The 17,728-nt window shown below is 35.4% G+C and overlaps 2 protein-coding genes across 3 annotated transcripts; one reads left to right on the top strand and one right to left on the bottom strand.

The window, feature by feature from the left end:
• The first annotated feature begins 3,202 nt into the window (after positions 1-3,202).
• Positions 3,203-15,987, top strand: LOC124646166 (annulin). Of its 2 annotated transcripts, none has more exons than XM_047186248.1 (12): positions 3,203-3,624; positions 10,663-10,887; positions 11,236-11,514; positions 11,739-11,890; positions 12,051-12,291; positions 12,401-12,561; positions 12,958-13,143; positions 13,228-13,338; positions 13,509-13,688; positions 14,292-14,492; positions 14,699-14,941; positions 15,233-15,987. In XM_047186248.1, the coding sequence occupies exons 1-12, from the start codon at positions 3,492-3,494 to the stop codon at positions 15,422-15,424; spliced, it is 2,304 nt and encodes a 767-aa protein (XP_047042204.1). In that variant the 5' UTR covers positions 3,203-3,491; the 3' UTR covers positions 15,425-15,987. The 2 variants fall into 2 exon arrangements, with proteins under 2 accessions (XP_047042204.1, XP_047042205.1); XM_047186249.1 differs by lacking the exon at positions 3,203-3,624 and adding an exon at positions 9,553-9,795.
• On the bottom strand, positions 15,916-17,335 carry LOC124646167 (protein tilB). Its single transcript, XM_047186250.1, has one exon. It carries the CDS (start codon positions 17,333-17,335, stop codon positions 16,040-16,042), a length of 1,296 nt encoding a protein of 431 aa, XP_047042206.1. The 3' UTR covers positions 15,916-16,039.
• Positions 17,336-17,728: the final 393 nt, after the last annotated feature.

Raw genomic sequence — 17,728 nt, 5'->3', positions numbered from 1 at the left:
TATGAATTCGGTATTAATTCTAAACTGCAAGTAAGTAGGTAGGATATTTATTTTTAAATACTAACATATACTTAACTCAAAACTCGTAGATATCTAATACATGTAGGTAAGGAAAATAAAAAGTTATAAACAGATGACTTATAAAGAGTAGTACCAACATTTGCACAGGACTTCCCCAAGTTGTGAAATTACTCTTCGAAATGCACTTTGCCAATAAAATAGTTAGTCATAGTTATATAGTACAAACTTTCCCTACCTAGTTTAATATATTTACCTGTAGGAATCTGGAAAAGCCCCGTGCTTCCTGTTGACGATATTTTTCGTCACAATTTCTATGATTAGAGTTATTTTAATTCTAAACATACTTAGATATTCTTCAAAGCTCCGACACTCCGTTACCATAACACATTTTTCGCAGAAATGTAAGTGTATCTACGAGGAAGATTTTATAATAAACACTTCCATTGATAATAAGAGTTTCTTGCCATGTATTGTCAATTAATTACATGTAATTAAACTCATTAATGGTTTTATCTTATTAACGGAGATAATAGTGCATGTTTATAATGATTGTTTGTGAATGTTGCAATGTAGATAGATATCTTTAGATAAATTATGTAGTCAGGCGTTACTTTACGGAAATATGATGTAATAATAAGTTTGGAAAAATATGAAGCGTTAATTCGGGGGCGCCCGAGCGGTCGACGAGTCAACATCTGAAAATGCCCCGACGAGGGGCGAAACACGTGTCGAGAGTAGACAGTAGATTTATTGTGTACATATATTTTTCCTTACATTTATATAGATCTTAGCTCTAGTTGGTATGAAAATTCTTAAATTTCCTCATAATGTGTTTATCATAAACCGATTCGTCTGGCATTTCTATTTTCGCTTCTATTGGTTATGAGTGAACTGTTTTACTTAGTATGAAGTATCGAAACGTGCTTTGGCAACACCACACGGTGTCCGTTCCAAAGTATGTTTTAATAAACTGAAAATTGTTTAGCTTTACGTGTTTTCACGGTTAGTAACAGCATTGTGAAATAATAGGATACGAATGCTCATGTGATATGTGCATATGTGACTTCACTATGTAGGTACATAGTGAAGATGATTTACTAAGAAGTGTATTCAAAAAAGGATAAATCATTAGTGTTTCTCATGAACAGGTTTCCATTGAAAAAGTCTAAGTAATCCATAAGGAGAAAAATAATCATCCTACCCAGTTGAGGAAAATCTTGCTATGATCGATTTAAGTCTCAATTGGAGCTGTTATTTGCCATCATAAGTACATATATATAATTGCTTACTTATAACTGCCGATATGCCCGTATGTATTTACTGTTTAGTGTGCAATAAAGAATAAGTATAAGAATAAGTATGCCAATTTCAGCTAGAATAACTATGAAGCCTAAGGTCCGTTTATTTCTGGAAGTGTTCTGGATGAGCCTACAGCGCGAAGTTTTGCTGGCAGATTATTTAATATCAGTCCTTTTTGCTAAGGTACTAATAAGAATGTGTTGTCCCATTTGGCACTTCAGAAATTACCGCATAATGATATTGACAGCATTGTTCTACTAGGTATACCGACTGCCAAAGGATTAGCTCAGACCAACAAGGTCACCTTATCTTATTACCTCATGTATCGTTTTAGGATAACGTGCCTAAATCCGTCTTAAATTATCTCAAACACCCCATAAATTAAGTTTTGATTTATGATCGCATGTTTGTTTTGTAGAACAAGCTTAATCATGCAGTTCACTGGTACTTAGTCATTGTTTTAAAAAATGGGTCAAAGGCATAGAGTTGCGTCAATGTCTGGCGGTCTCAAGAACGTCTTTTGACCGCAACTGACACGTCTTTATTCTTGGAAAATTACTTATGATACTGATGATACACTGTAACACTTCATTCATAATACAGAAAAAGGGAAAAACTCTTATAATTGAGGATTGAGGCCTTCAACAGCTACGTACTTACGAGGAAGATCGCGAGACGAGATGTGGGTGATGTCATCGATGTAGTAAAATTAACATAATCGTGTGTAACTTTATTTTGTCAAACGTTTATTATCTGTTATGTTTGTACACGGTATAATGTTCAAACAAGGTGTGTTGAACACACGTGCATGCTTGTCTCAAGATCAAGTTCGTAATAACTGTTGCAAAACAGCAAATCAGATGTAGTAAGATACAGGAAAAAATCTATTGGATTAATAAATCCGTATAATACTATAAATATATAATACCGTATAAATCCGTATAAAACCGTATAATAATACGGTTGCCTTCCCATAGATAAGCCTCTGCTTATTCAAATATATTATTTCCTTCAATTTGAATTAGGTAATAGCAATTTAATTCTCTGACTTTCACGACATTCAATAAATAAAACGAAGAGGAAAAGATATACAAAGTAATTTTCTAATATGTAGAAATTCTAATTGGAAAGGAAAACTATTATTGTTTATTTGTAAAAAGCAATTTAGTAATATATATCCTGCAAAGGGTTTTTTTATACTGAATTATTGTAATTCCAATACGTAAATGTAAACTTTGTTACCTACTTAGGTAGGTAAGTTACAGTTAACAAATAGGTTTATTGCCTATGTCAGGCAGATCCGAACTTTTTACTGAAATCTTTAAAGTTCTGTTGCTGGCCGGTTCAGCTCAGTCTGGATCAGATGCCATTAGATTTTTTTCTTTTTATTGTTTTTAAGTTTTTAATGGTTTTTTCTTCGTCACTTTGATGAAAAACAGCCTGTATTATTACTTATTCCTGCGTTATATCTGCAATGAAATCTTATTGGTTTTTTTCTTTAAAATATTCTAATAGGTTTTGTTAGCGAAACCGACTAAATATTATTTATATTTTTTTTTGCTTTCTCTTAATATTTTTTACATCACTTTTATAAGGGCATTCAGGTACTAAGCCTAGGTACTTACAATGATCAAAATTCCTGACACTAATTGATTCCTACGTGTCTACCGTCACAACTACGTTGTTTCATACAGTTTATGATTAATTTTTACTAACTAGTGCGCATTCCTGATTTTGGTTTTTCACCGTTATTCATCAGTACCTACTAATTCCCGTGGAAGAATGACGTTTTATGTGACGTGACCCAGCATTCCTCTGGCGTGCGGTTGTGATAAGAGGTCACGCGAGCGAAGGTAGTGAGGATGTCCAGCAGACTCGCAGCACAGACGAAGTGATCTCGCGGCGAGGAGCGCACGCGCTTACCAACGCCCACACAATTTATACGAACTCCGAAACCAACTGTTTATCATATCGATAAACCACCAATTCAAACAGCTGATGATTTTGTTTACATTGTGGAAAACTGTGCAAACTGTGTGTACAAAGATTCGTAAGCGGCTATGATCTAATCGCGTATTAGTGCGTTAATTGATATTAAAGTGGTTTTTAAAACGAGTTAAAAGACTAAAGTTCAGTTTTGTATGAGGTAGTGTGTGATTAATGACAGTCAAATGGGTGCTGTGAAGAGTAAACTGGCCCACTGTTGCCCACCTCAGTGTGATTGCTGTGGGTTCCACAGATCCGCAAGCTATGACCTCAAGGAGCTTCCCCGACCTCCTCGACTGGACACCTCTAACGCTGAAGGTAGGTCAAGGTCACCTTAAGTAAATATTGACGAAACAAAAAATAATTTTAGCGATGCCGTAACAAATCTTGCGATTCAAATATTAAACACAAATTAAATATACACATGATTAAAATTCTTCCATATTAAAATTTAAGATAATGTGTTGACCCACGTAAGTCCATTTATGAAACACTGTGTTACCTCATGTTTTATTATAGATAACACGTGTTTATAAATATTACCGCGATTTCAATCAAGTATCTTCGACTAGTTACTTACGAGGAAAACGTAAGGCAAAGGAATCGACTCTATCAGCTGAGTTAACAAACACATGAGCCACCTACTTCAAAGTGTTTGTTATTATAACTAGTTCTACTAATTAAAAATGTATTGCAAAATATTTAAGCTGCTAGGACTTGTAAATACTGACATTTTAGAACTGTAGATTAGTGATTGAATTTTGCAATGAGGATATGCATTAACTTAATTTTTATTCAAACAGGTAATTCAATATCTTAAGTCGATATCTGCATATTACCTATTTATTTTAAAATGTCTCAAGTATATAATTTTATTTTTCTTTAAAATCGTTTCTCGTGATTGAGTGATTCATTAAATTATCACTATTAAGGTAGCGATGCCTACAAAGCTGAATGAAGTAATACAGTTGTCTATGACGAAGTTACCAGGACGAACATTTTATGTAACAAGGATTTGTTTTTCTTATAGTTACCCATTTTCAATAGAAGTTTATTTTTTCTGACTTATTTTGAAACTAAGCAATAGGGACAGCTTCAGGACCATAGTACCTGAGAAAATTGCTGTTAAATATCTATATTCGCTTACCTTTAGCAGGAAGGATGAATGAAAAAATATATTGAACACGTTCCAATTTTTATTGTGAAACTGATTATGCCCTATATTTCGCCGTCAGTCAGTTTGAGTTCGGATTTTAAATATGACAGAAACAAACAAAGCAGATTACAAATATAGTTTAATTTATAGCTTTCCATCGTTTTGAAGTGGTTTAAAAATAAAACCCGTGGCTTCCTTAGCACAGCTGGCCTCACGTAGAACTAACTCATTAAATATTGGCCGGTGAGGTACCAGCGAGAAAAAGGTATTGAAACTTTTTGATTGTATTAGCATTCCAATTAAAAAAACTATTTCGCGTTTTTTTTTCTGGGCTCTATGGTGCGTGTTTTTAATAAGCGAAAAGTAAACGCAACAATTAGGTATATTGATTTTTGTCAACATAAACTCAGCGTGTCTTGAAGTAGTGTGACACAGATGTGAGTAGGAACTATTAGTTTAACCATTTATCACATTGCGCCTAACCTGTTTGGTCCCTCGAGGTCTCGATTCTGTTGGAAGCTAAAAGCTACTGTTTGCGAACTGGTTTACACCTCGCGTACCTACCGACCCACTGGTAGGTAAAACATGGTATGGCAATAATTTTGCTCGTTTTTTATACAGGTTTATGTCAATAGCAAGGATAATATTGAATTAACTGACCTATAGGTAGACAGAGTTCAGATTATTTTTTATCACTGAGTTTTTAAGTTTGTTTGAAGCGATGATAAGCACTGTTGGGATATACAAACTGCACTGTTTTGATATATTTTTGTCTTATCATTTTATTTTATAATTACTTACCTATGTTTTTTTTTTTTAATAAAAACGTGTAGTAAATATGACTAATTATAATCATTGTGGCATTTATTTATGTTCGGCTGCATCGTAGAGAGATAAAAGGTCTTTGTTTTTATAAAGCCTACGTGTCAAACAATCTGCACAATACCTAACTCTTTGGAAATCCCTAGTGGTCAGCGTTTATCACTCAGTAACTTAAGTTACCTAAGTTTGTATCTTAAAAACAAATAAAAAATTTGTGTCCATAGAATGGGTACACCCATGCCTGATAACAATAATTTGTCTATTCCTAAAGGTTAAACTTGACGTTGAATGTTAAATGTATGTATCATAATGAAATCATCAAAACGCATCACTCATTCAACATTTAGGGTTTTCCTATTAATAATCCTAAAAGGTAGCAAACCGAATGAGAATTCAATTATTCATTCATAAGTTTCCCTAAACCTACGCGTACAAACATTATTTACCTACTTAATAAATAAGGTAAATTCTTCCACCTAGTCTGTAAACCTACATACATATGTATTTGTTTGTTCGTCCTTACCGCAAGATAGATACATTAATTTGCAATAAGGATAAATTCAAAGAAATTACGCGTAGTACCTACACTAAATACGTAATTATGTACATAGTTGAGTACAAGACGACACATAAGTAGGGCTGCCATCTCGAATTTCGCCAAACCCGGACAAACATTTAAAAAACCCGGACATTTGGCGTAAATCGCATTTTTCCCCCGAACCTAATTTGTAATCCCTTTACTATTAACATATACCTAAATTCAATGAGGTGATTCCTTACATGAAAAGTTTCCGGGTTTTCCCCGGACACTTCTTGAAACCCCGCCCGGACGGCCCCCGGACGGCCTCCAAACGAGGACAAATCCGGGGAAACCCGGACGGATGGCAGCCCTACACATAAGTAAAGAAAACATGTTGACGTATAAACAACTTCTGAGATCGCAAGTACAGTTACTCACAAAGTTTAAGGAATGTCATGATACCAACGAATCAGAAATATGTAGAGGCTGTGCGCTTATGTCATGACATGCAATTCCAAGGTGAACTGGCACACAGATCCGTCCCACTGATCTGCTGCGTCTATACGTACATTCGTGAACAAAAAAGGTTCGTTTGTGACTGACAGTTGTAAACATAGCCATACGTATAGACTATAGAGGTTACGTTAATTATCGTCTTGATTACTAATACTGGAGACTAATGTGATTATATAGTGTGCATCTCTGTGAAACGGGTTTAGATTGGATACGCGCAAAATAAATAACATAGGAATTAAAGAATATTGATGTTATTTGGTATATTACAAGTTACATCGGTTAATAGAAAAATACCTACTTGCTATAGAAACGAAGCGTAATTTTCAAATAAGTCATTGTTTGTTCTACAAGTTGGAATCGACACTGATAAAATCCTGGAGATGAGAAGAGAGAGAATACTTTAATGAATTTTGGAGGCGTTGAGAAATTCGGTGACGATACATACAGTTTAGATGTAACTCTTTGAAACTATGGTCACCATTCGGTAATTTGTGAAAAGTAAACACGTAAATAACCACTGTGATCAATGACCAAAAAGGCTTTGGCTAGGAGATGACTAATTAAACAGGAACCTTAAACCTTGAAGGTGATTAAAATGGTCTAAGCATATTCTACATTTGTTATAGTCAACATTTGGTTGCCAAAGAGACCGGACATCGCGTCGTCTTCCTAACTAAGCGAGTAAACAAAAATACCCATATTTCATACAATGTCATCTTCCGTAGTGTTCACGTAATTTGTGGAAGAAAATGAGTCATAATATATCATCACACTTGTAAGAAGAGGTGGGCGAAGGGTATTATTTATAGAAATATATCTAAATTGTTTACATATAAATACGAGTAATATATTTATTTATTCATTTATTGCATAATGTACTCGGTTATAGTTACACAGTTCAGTTAAACTATATATATTCAACACGCTGTAAGTGCGCAGCAAATAATTTAAAACTAAATATTGTAAAACTCACTTATCATTATGGAAAATTAGTTTATAAGTATTTTTAAGTAATAATCTATCCATAATTTCATCCACTTTTTATCTGTCTAGTTACATTGCTGCTAATTATGTTTGTCTGGCAAAAATGTGGATATCTCATCTTATTCTTTGCAGCAGTGAGAGTGATAGCTACCACCGGTCTAATGAAGAAATCTTTGTGACTCATTCTCAGAAATAAACATTTGAAATAGAGCGAAATAATTAAAAAGTTCATGTTTCCGCGCGCGGCCATAATTCAACATCGTAATGGAGTTATTGTCGGCAGGCGATGACTGTTGATCCAGCGGTCGAATAAACTAGGTCAGGCTGAAAATTAGCAAGTGTAGGTACAAGATTAAGTTTTCTAAATATTCCTTGAAACCAAAATTCATTGTTTAACAAATGAGAAATATATTTCCTTCCCTGTATTTACTTTGCTCAGCAATACTTACATTGCACGGAAACAATTGTTTTTGTTTAGAAAAAGGCAAAATAACGAAAATATGTCTAGTTTCTACCAATTAGCACATGCGTTTCCGTTTGATCAAATTCTTTTCAATACATGAGCTTGGAAAATGTTTGAAATCTGACATGAAGCAGGAATAGAATCTTGCCTTGAATTCGACAGCTAAAATATGTGGATTTCCTCTACATTTTACGCTGAGTTATACTTTTATGATAATAGCGCAAACATTTTGTATCATGATCTCGTAAAACAATGGAATTTCGGAAGGTTGGTACTAAAAACTAACAAAACAATAAAGTCACATAAAACTAACGATTTAAATTCAGCTAGTTTTATTGCACGAATTAGTCCACTTTGATGTTCTGCCCTTAATTTATGGCATCAATCAAATTAAAGAAAATGTTTGGAAATAGCGACCGTTTCGAATTCTTCAACTGTCACACTGAACAGTGTCTCAATGACACATAAATAAACATAACATCTTAATTTAAGAGTAGCTACTAAAATTGATAGTCTCCGATAGGTATACTCTCAATACATGTTGGTAAAAAAATGAGACAAAAACTATAATAATTTTCGAAGGACGGTGAGTTCTTCTAACTAGGTACTCAAAGCAGAATATGACTCATATACATACAGGCTACTTAGATACAATCTCATTCATTGATTAGAATAAAGTGCACACAAACGGACTCAATTAATAGTTATCTAAGCGCATCTTACATTGCTTCCTAATCGTTAGCCTACGCGTTCGCCGTGTGCGGTGTGTGTGGGACAGCCATTATACGCTGATTATTCTGAAGGCCATATCCCGGAATAGGAGGTGTACCTTCCCACGTCGTAATTAATACCAAATAAGTTATTTATGAAACTCGATGAAAGGAGTCGCGAGGCCTTGTTAGTGTTTAGTAAGCTGTTGCTTAGCGAACAGCTCTAAAACTTTGCGAGGTTAGCGGCATTTGTCTGCAACTCCAATTTAGACAACATGTTTGGCTAAACTCAGAATACTGCCATTTGAAAGGACGAGGCTAAATATACTATGTCACTCTGGTTACAGAGTAGCTTGATTCAGAATATTTTTCTATCAGGACTCAATTGATCTTGAAAGGTTATCAGTTAACGATATATTAGGGACCGAGGAATACACGACTTCAATTGACCCTCATTGAAAGGTCAAATGGTAGTGTTAATTGATAGATATTCCTACAGTGTCTAGATATCGTAGGATTTACGTGTTTGAAAATTATAGGTACGAGGAAGAAAACCAATTACCTAAATTATCTTTAAGACCTCGCAAAGTCTAAGTTATTTGAAGGGTAAGATTTTACAGTATATAAAAGATTGGCCAAGATTACACGCAGAACATATTGATCATCCTTGCGTTATGTAAGATGTGACTTCATAGGGCACGGAGACAAGTCGAACTAATGAATAATAAATTCTAATTTTATAGCCATCACAATAACACCATAATAATATATATCTGTAGGTACTTGACTAATAACTTAACCGATTTAGTACTTAGATAATAACTTGTCTAATAGAAAATTGTTCAGCAATGAATTCATAGTTGGTAGCAGTTGACAATGTTATGATATCACCTCTCTATGCGGTATGATTTTGTCAGATACTAATGATATGAGTAAGGTAGACCTTGGTTCCGTCAATGAACAAAATCAGTTTCTCAGTAACTGGATGTAGCTTTTCATTCCTTGTTGACTATGACATCACCGTCCGGCTCGGATGTAGGAGTAGTTGTTGAGTTTCGGTCTGCAGCTCACAGTTCATGACGGCATGCAAAAAGAACGACACGTTTGTTCGAATAATTAGCAACATACGAACTGTGGTCGAATACCGCGAATACGAACGAATTGGACAGATGTTTATCTGCAAATACTAGTGATATTGTAATGTTCAAAGTTAATTCGGGAGTTTAATGTGATCAATAAACTATGGAGTATCTGAAAAGTTTGTGGCAACGCTATTTTGGGAAGCGGCATAAATATATTATTGTGCCTTTTCAGCCAGGTAACAGGATTATAAAACGATAGAATTATGCAGTTAGATACATGATACATATTTGCGTTAAGAAAATAATAATTTAAACCCAGAATAATGTCTTACCGTTTCCCGAATAAAATCTTTGAAACTCGCGGCCTGATAATATTTTAATGAAAGCTATATTATATTTGATGCATGTTAAATACATTTAATATAATATTAATTAGTTTTAAAGATCACCACGCAGCGCTACCTTTGTCAAAAATAAAACAAAATGGAACATGGAACGTTTAGCAACTGTTTGGATAGGTGATAAACCTGCTGTAAAAATATAGAACGATTAAATAAATGAATATCACTTAGTACTTTTATAAGTACTTGAACCTAACTTATTTCCGTGCAAACTGGAGCTTAGTCGTCGTTAGTAGAAACATGTGGGCAACTATTATTTTCGAAATTACGATGTGTGCATAATGTGTAATTGCAAAATTGACATCTTGGCTAGTAGCCAGTGTATGAGTGCGAAAATTTTTGACCATGACGAATATTTGCTCCAAAATTTTCATTCATAATGATCCATTAGCGCATTCTAAATATTTACGACATGGGAGCTATTAGTACAATGAATTTAGTGTGGGGTTCAAAATAAATATATTATTATGCTGAATATGTTTTGAAGCACATTTTTTATTTAATACATATTTGCCATTTAACTGTTTAGGTTATCAAAACTTTTTTTGGGTAATTTATTGCTTACTTAAAATATTTTTTTTTGTAACTGCAATAAGATAATTTACATACTTGTCTTATAATAAATATACAAGTAACTAGGTGGGTAGTTATAATTCAATAACAGTTTGAATGCATTGTAACATAGTTTGTTTATTTATTCAGATGTCGTCGACGCGACGCGGCAGGGCGTGCTCGCGGTGCAGGGAATTGATTTCTGTGTCGACACAAATGGCGAGAACCACCACACGAACAAGTTTAACCTGATGACAAGGAACGTCGACAAATGCCTGGTGGTGCGACGAGGACAAGCCTTCAAACTAGATATATTACTGAATAGACCCTACGATGCGAGTAGAGATGCCGTGTCCTTTATTTTCTACGTCGCAGGTTTGTCCAATGACCCTACAGGTAAGCTTACAACAGCTTTGGTTGACCTAAATTTTTATACCGTTCTTTGTTAGGTTCTGTAGCTAGGTGTTACCATATTGGTCAAGGTTGAAGTCAAAATTAAACAACGCAAAAAAGAGATGTACCTAATTCTTTGGCTCAAACATTTGATGGTCACAAAGACAAAAAAAAAATGGAAGATTTGAGCTAGGTTTTAAACGATTTTAGTGATTAACTAACGTGTCAGATGACATAAAATAAAAAAATTGCTTTAATTGCTTTGTTCATTAAGAGGACGTAGGAGATAAACCGATTTAACTAACGTCACGATAATATTTTCCGGCACAGATGTTGAATCAAGAGGACCATCAGACGACACATCTGCTGCAGTTCCGTTACTGGAGAAAGGTTCCGAGACCTTCGGAGCATGGAGCGCGACGTACGAGAGTCAGGTAGACTCTCATCTTATGGTAGCTGTGACTCCAGCAGCGGACTGCATTGTAGCTGCGTGGAGGCTAGATGTAGACACAAGACTCGCTGGAGGCAGCTCTCTCAGCTACAGACATCCCTTGCCAATCTACGTTCTGTTCAACCCATGGTGCTTGACAGACAGTGTTTATATGCCAGGTAAAGTATTATTATGTTTTTACGTATTTTTTAATATAAAATGTTTTTAATACAACTCGATGACATAAAATAATTCACAAAAAATGATTGATGATCGCTTTTATCATCAGAAAATTTATTACAACATCTCCAATATCTTAGCATCATGAATACGATTAATATGACAAACTAATTTGTTACTTGTCACGAACTAAAATTAATCAACTTATTTGGGGAACTTGCAGGTCACAGTCATCGCGACGAATATGTACTAGAAGATGGAGGTTTGATGTTCAGAGGAGTCTACAACCGAATCAAGCCCACACCTTGGAACTATGCACAGTATGAGAAAGATATATTAGACTGTGCACTTTATCTAGTCAGAGAAATTGGAAAGGTATTTGCATTTAGATTTCCACTTAGAAACCAGTTTTGCAGCAACTTTCTAGATAAGAAAAGCGGAGAGATTTGTAATCTTAACGAACCTATATTGTTGGCCGTGATTTCTTATCGTATCTTATGTGACTTCAGCTATTTATTTACGAGTAATGTTTAAGGTAAAAGGACGTGCCAGAAGTGATCCTATTCGGACGTGCAGAGCGTTATCTGCTGCGGTTAATGCACAAGATGACAATGGTGTTATCATCGGCAACTGGGCATCAGAACTGTCAGACTACAGCGGAGGCACACATCCACTTAAATGGGTCGGCTCCCTGGCTATCCTGCAGAAGTATTATGAGAAAAAGAAGCCCGTCAAATACGGACAGTGCTGGGTGTACGCCGGTGTTCTAACGACAAGTAAGATTGGTTCCAGTAAATTATTACCTACCATTATAATGGAGACTTCTTAGGTTTATATCAGTCCCTACTATGTATATTGTCTGAAATTCTGGCATTATTTTTGCAGTCTGTCGAGCATTAGGTATTCCTTGCCGACCGGTGTCCGGATACGATGCAGCCCACGACAGTCAAGGAAGTCTTACGATCGATATAATTAAGGACGACCAGGGAAATACTCTTGAGGAGTTCACTAGGGACTCTGTGTGGAATTATCACGTATGGAATGAGGTGAGATATATTTCTGGAGGCCTTTGTTAATTCTTAGATGCTCATATGTGATTCGCCATCATTCTTCTTTACATTTTATTCATGACACATAAAGGTCGTCATTTATTGCAAGAACAACCATTATTCAAGGAGCTTTAAATAGTCTGCAAGTGCATGCATTTGCCTCCTACGTACAATAATATCGATTGATGACTCATTTCGTAAGAGGTATAAATAACTTATCCCAGATAGAGATAGACAACTTTTATATTAGTGGCCATGTTTGTTGATAGCAGATACTTTTGAAATTATGCAATTTCATTCAAATAAACGTATCAGTATAACTATATTTTTATGTTTCTTAAGGCAAACTTGTAACTCAGGGTATTTTTAACTACATTTCTTTTTATTTTACAGGTATGGATGGACCGTCCAGATTTGGGCCCTGAGTACGGTGGCTGGCAAGCCTTAGACTCGACGCCTCAGGAGACATCTGAAGATATGTTCCGATGTGGACCAGCTTCACTCAGAGCCGTCAGGGATGGTGAACTACAGAGGCCTTATGATGCAGCTTATGTCTTCGCTGAAGTTAACGCTGATAAGGTAAACAACATTTCTATAAAATACTGGGAGACTTGAAGTTTAAATCTTTTCGATTTGATTTTCATTTTGTATTTCCCTTTCCAGGTGTTATGGAAATATTCTGGAGAGATTCAGCCATTGAAGTTGATGGCTAGAGACACTGTATCCATTGGACAAAACATTTCAACAAAAGCAATTGGCAAAATGGAACGAGAGGTTAGTGTGTTTCTATGTATTTAAGTTTGAAAAAAAGAAAACATACATAGCGACCACTTTATTTCATAGCAAACTCTGCTTTCTGAAACTTGCAAAGATACCTATGAATATTGATATGGCCCAGATATTCTAGAGACCACTTATTTTTATTTTGATAAATATTATTTCAGGATATAACAGACACATACAAGTATCCCGAGAGATCTCGTGAAGAACGCATGACGATGGAGAAGGCGCTTCGCAAGTCAGAGAGCATCTTCGCGCGGTACTACCTGAACGATGCCTTCAATGACGTCACCTTTGATTTCGAACTACACGACGATATCAAGATTGGACAGAACTTCAATGTGGTATGTACCTAAAGATTTGACATATATCGGGTGTGTCGTTCATAATCACATTAAATTAAATGAGTTAATATACTAGTTAATATATGTCGATTAACACAAAGAAAAAAGAAAAATACGTAAAAATAAAAAAATGATTTTTTCAAACAAAGTAAATAGAATAAAAATGTGAGAAAATTGGAACACCATATAAAAGTCAGTCATTACAAACAACTGAAATTCTCCCTTGAAAACTGACAGCTGTCAACTGGTCAAAACATTCGATACTCCTATAATAACTTTAATTCTGCTTTACACATGATGTTGTAAATTATAAAAACGAAAAATGACTCCTGTGGTTAAACCACTGAATGGATTAGGTTATTTTTTTTACAATTCGCCATAGAATATCATAAAGTATATGCGCTAGGATTTAATGTGATTGTGAACGACACACCCTGTATATTAACTAATACGTATAAAATTATGTAAGTGACATAAATTATCTAAAATTCTGGGCTGATTGACAAAAAAATGTTGTCTTAATATTAGCAATCTAGCATTGTTTTTCATAATCACAATAGGCGAGTCACAGAATTGTAATAAGAAATATATTCCCGATTCCAGGTCCTACATATCAGAAACCGTTCAAGTTCCAACTCGCACCACGTGAAAGGTATCCTTCGTGTGGACACAGTCACGTACACGGGAGTCACCGGCGACGGTGTGAAGAGGTCAGAGTTTGATATGAAACTCGAACCCGAAGGCAAGGAGCTTGTCAAGATGCTAGTGACCTTCGACGATTATTATAAGAAGCTGGTTGATCAGGTAATATTAATAGTCCTTTTGAAGATAGTTCTTATGAACAAGAGTTCTGGTTTCGGATTTACGCTACATAATATTTTAATATCAAGAACATTGAGTTCAAGCATTTTTAACTTCCTAGAATGTTTTCGCAAAAGGTTTTTATCAATTGTTTTATTATATTGTACAGTCCAAAAATAATATTAATTCATTTTGAAATAACTTTACAGGCTTCCTTCAACATCGCCTGCCTAGCGACCATCGTAGACAGAAACTTCGACTTTTTTGCTCAAGATGACTTCAGAGTGCGCAATCCTGACATCAAGATCAGCATTGACGGCAAACCCGTGTCACGACAAGAGTTCACAGTTTCCGTCAAGGTGGAAAACCCATTGCCCATCCCACTTACAAAGGGCAAGTTCTACATCCAAGGACCTGGACTCGATAAACAGCTTAAGATTGAACTTGATGAGGTAAGCTTCTTTTACTTTCTTTTTTTAACATGCTTATATTAGCTATATTTTGGTCTAAACTGAAATACATTCAAGCATACATCAGTATTAGATTATACTATGTGTTGGAAAAATTGAAACATGTGCATTGGGCATTCGTAATTTAAGCTTTATATGAAACTGCCAGCGCCATCTATCCATTCACAGTTGAATCACGATGAGTTCACATTGTCTTACTAGTGGGTGTGCCACAAGGCACACGGTTTGGATTCATAGAAGGCTTGCGACTAAGTAACTTCGCCATTTTCCCAGAACGTGGCGCCTGGTGAATTCGCGACTGCTCAGTACAAGCTGACGCCGCCGTGGGCAGGCCGACATCAAATCTCTGCCAAGTTCTCGTCGAAGGAGATGAAAGACGTTGATGGATTCCTGTCGTTCATGGTTGCGTCACCGATAGCGACCAACGGGTTACCCCCTGACACTGTTGAAAGTCATCAAATTTAGATAGGTTTTAGGTTTAGATAGGATATTATGAGTAAATGTAAAATATTTGTAATGCGACAAGTTCTAGCTAGACTGTAAAAAGTATGACAAATAACTCTGTTGTGTGTATCGAGTCATTAAAGATTATTATGAGATGAAATCCGTAAAAGAAGTATTACGTAATAGAATTTTAGATTTATTTTCTTGAAGCATTATTTGCTGTTTTCCTATTGGAAAATTGAGATTATATGTTTTTAGAATTTATATTTTATGGCCCTGGATTCGATAAGTGCAGTCTCAACAACGCTATTAAGGTATTTATTCTGTTCCTAATGTAAGTTGAAATGCATCTACTTCATGATAAGAAGGAAGTAACAAAGAGCTAATCATTCGTATTTTATTTAAATAAAAAGTGTTTGTCTGTAAATGGCTTTATTAGTGAATCAGCTTGAAGTACAATATTTTAATTAAGATACTTTTGTAATAAAATAATAAAAAAACATGTACCTAAGTGTATTACCTGCAATGAATCTGTTCCAATTGGTGCTCTATTACTTTATTAAAATAAAATATTTAAACTAAAATGCCAATTTGTTTCCAATTCCACTTCTAGACAGAGTTTTTATCTAATAATTCTTAAATAAGGTCAGGAACATCTGGGTTATCAACAAAGTCTGGTGAAGGTTGCTTTCCACTTAATTTCATTCTGGAATCAATATATTGAGGCGCAGGTCTGGGTTGAGTCATTTTAGTAAAATCTAAAACATTGTCAGCTGGGCCTATTTCTAAATATTCTCTCTTTGTTTGACCATAATGTTCATGGCAATCCTTTGGTTTGTGATCAGAGTGTACTTGAGCGTCTTTTATTTCTTTTTTGGCGTCCACAGGTTTTTTAATAACCGCGTTAGCTTTCGGAATCGTTACAAGCAAGTGGCCCGTGATCTGTGATCGCTTCGCAGTAGAGTTAGTAGTGTCGACCTCGACCGGTAGATGGAGTTGGAATATTTTATCCTTAATCATGACTCTAACGTAGTTTGGCTGGACGTCCACATCAACAAGATTAGAATCCATATACTTATACACTGCTAAATCCAAAATATATTTCTCAGGATCGTCGGCATTGAATAGAAAGTCTATTTTAGCTTGGTTTATATTGTATGGCCTACCGTCTGGTGCAAAAAACTTGTACACTCGTTTTTCCTCCTTTTTTTCCTCAGTTTCATAACTTTTGAGTTTCAGCTGACGCATTTTTTCTATTTCATGGCGCACTTCAGGGGCGTGTTCGCATTTTTCTGCCCAAAATCTTTTGTTTCGTTCCTCTGGGTCCAAGTCTTTGTATTCATTATCCCATTTGCTTTGTATGTCTCTTTCCAAGCGGGTTTTCTGTTTTGCTCTCTTGTGTCTATAGTTTTCTTGCTCAAAAAGTATGTCTGACCTTATCATTGGTAGGTTCTGCAATGCTTTGATTCTTTCAGACCTGTCGATGTCATTGCCATCAAGATAGTTCAGTTGTGGCAAAGTACCTATTACGAAATCTCGGTAATTGTCATAGTCAGTACAAGGGTTTCCTGTCAGGTATAAGTTTGATAAGTTATAATTACCTGTAAGACTTTCAACGCTTACGATTTCTCCTATAAAATTCAGAGTCAGATCTAATTTCTCTAAGGATTCACACCTCTCCAAGTTTTCAATGACTTCGATATTGTTGAGAGCCAAGTTTAAATAAACAAGATGTTTCAGCTTGTTAAAGTTTTCAATCTTGGCGATAAGGTTACTTTGCATTAACAGTATTTTGAGTTTAGGGCACCAATCCTGTATAAATTCTACTTTTTCGATGTTCTCTTGATGTAAAGCTATCTCTTCCAGTGGGGCTAGTAGGCAATCATGATGCTCAGCCTTTTTACGCACCATATCCACAGTTATTCGTACCATTTTCTATAATAGAAGAATATTCGTAAAACGATAATAGTAACTTGCAAACACAAAGACACTCAATGACTCAATGTAAAGTACAACAAGTCATCACAACCGTTGCCAAGTAACGTAGGCAACATGAAAAGGTACAGATAATAACGATGAAACGTAAATGCGCAACAAAGAGTTTAAAGATTATGGCTATGGCCAAAATTATTAAGGCTATGAAAACGGCTATGAAGGATATAAAGGTATGATTTCAATTGGACGAAACCAGCAAAAAAAGTTACAACATAGAGTAAATTACCTAAGTTTCTTGTGGGGTTGTCTTCATGCCAGGTGCCTGGTGGTAGATTCTAAGCAAACTAAAAAGAAGCTTAGGAGATGTGGCAATGATAGAATCTCCAACAT

Source organism: Helicoverpa zea, chromosome 3 (assembly GCF_022581195.2).
Source record: "Helicoverpa zea isolate HzStark_Cry1AcR chromosome 3, ilHelZeax1.1, whole genome shotgun sequence".
NCBI classification, from domain to species: Eukaryota; Metazoa; Arthropoda; class Insecta; order Lepidoptera; family Noctuidae; genus Helicoverpa; species Helicoverpa zea.
Note: the sequence above shows the minus strand (reverse complement) of the source record. Positions and strands in the feature narration are given on the sequence as shown.

Bases quoted from the DNA above. Each gene is read 5' to 3' on its own strand.
- LOC124646167 (XM_047186250.1), bottom strand. From the start codon at position 17,335: ATGGTACGAATAACTGTGGATATGGTGCGTAAAAAGGCTGAGCATCAT.
- LOC124646166 (XM_047186248.1), top strand. From the start codon at position 3,492: ATGGGTGCTGTGAAGAGTAAACTGGCCCACTGTTGCCCACCTCAGTGT. The intron at 10,888-11,235 runs GTTTGTCCAATG...TTTCCGGCACAG, and splicing joins CTTTATTTTCTACGTCGCAG to ATGTTGAATCAAGAGGACCA. The intron at 12,292-12,400 runs GTAAGATTGGTT...TTATTTTTGCAG, and splicing joins CGCCGGTGTTCTAACGACAA to TCTGTCGAGCATTAGGTATT.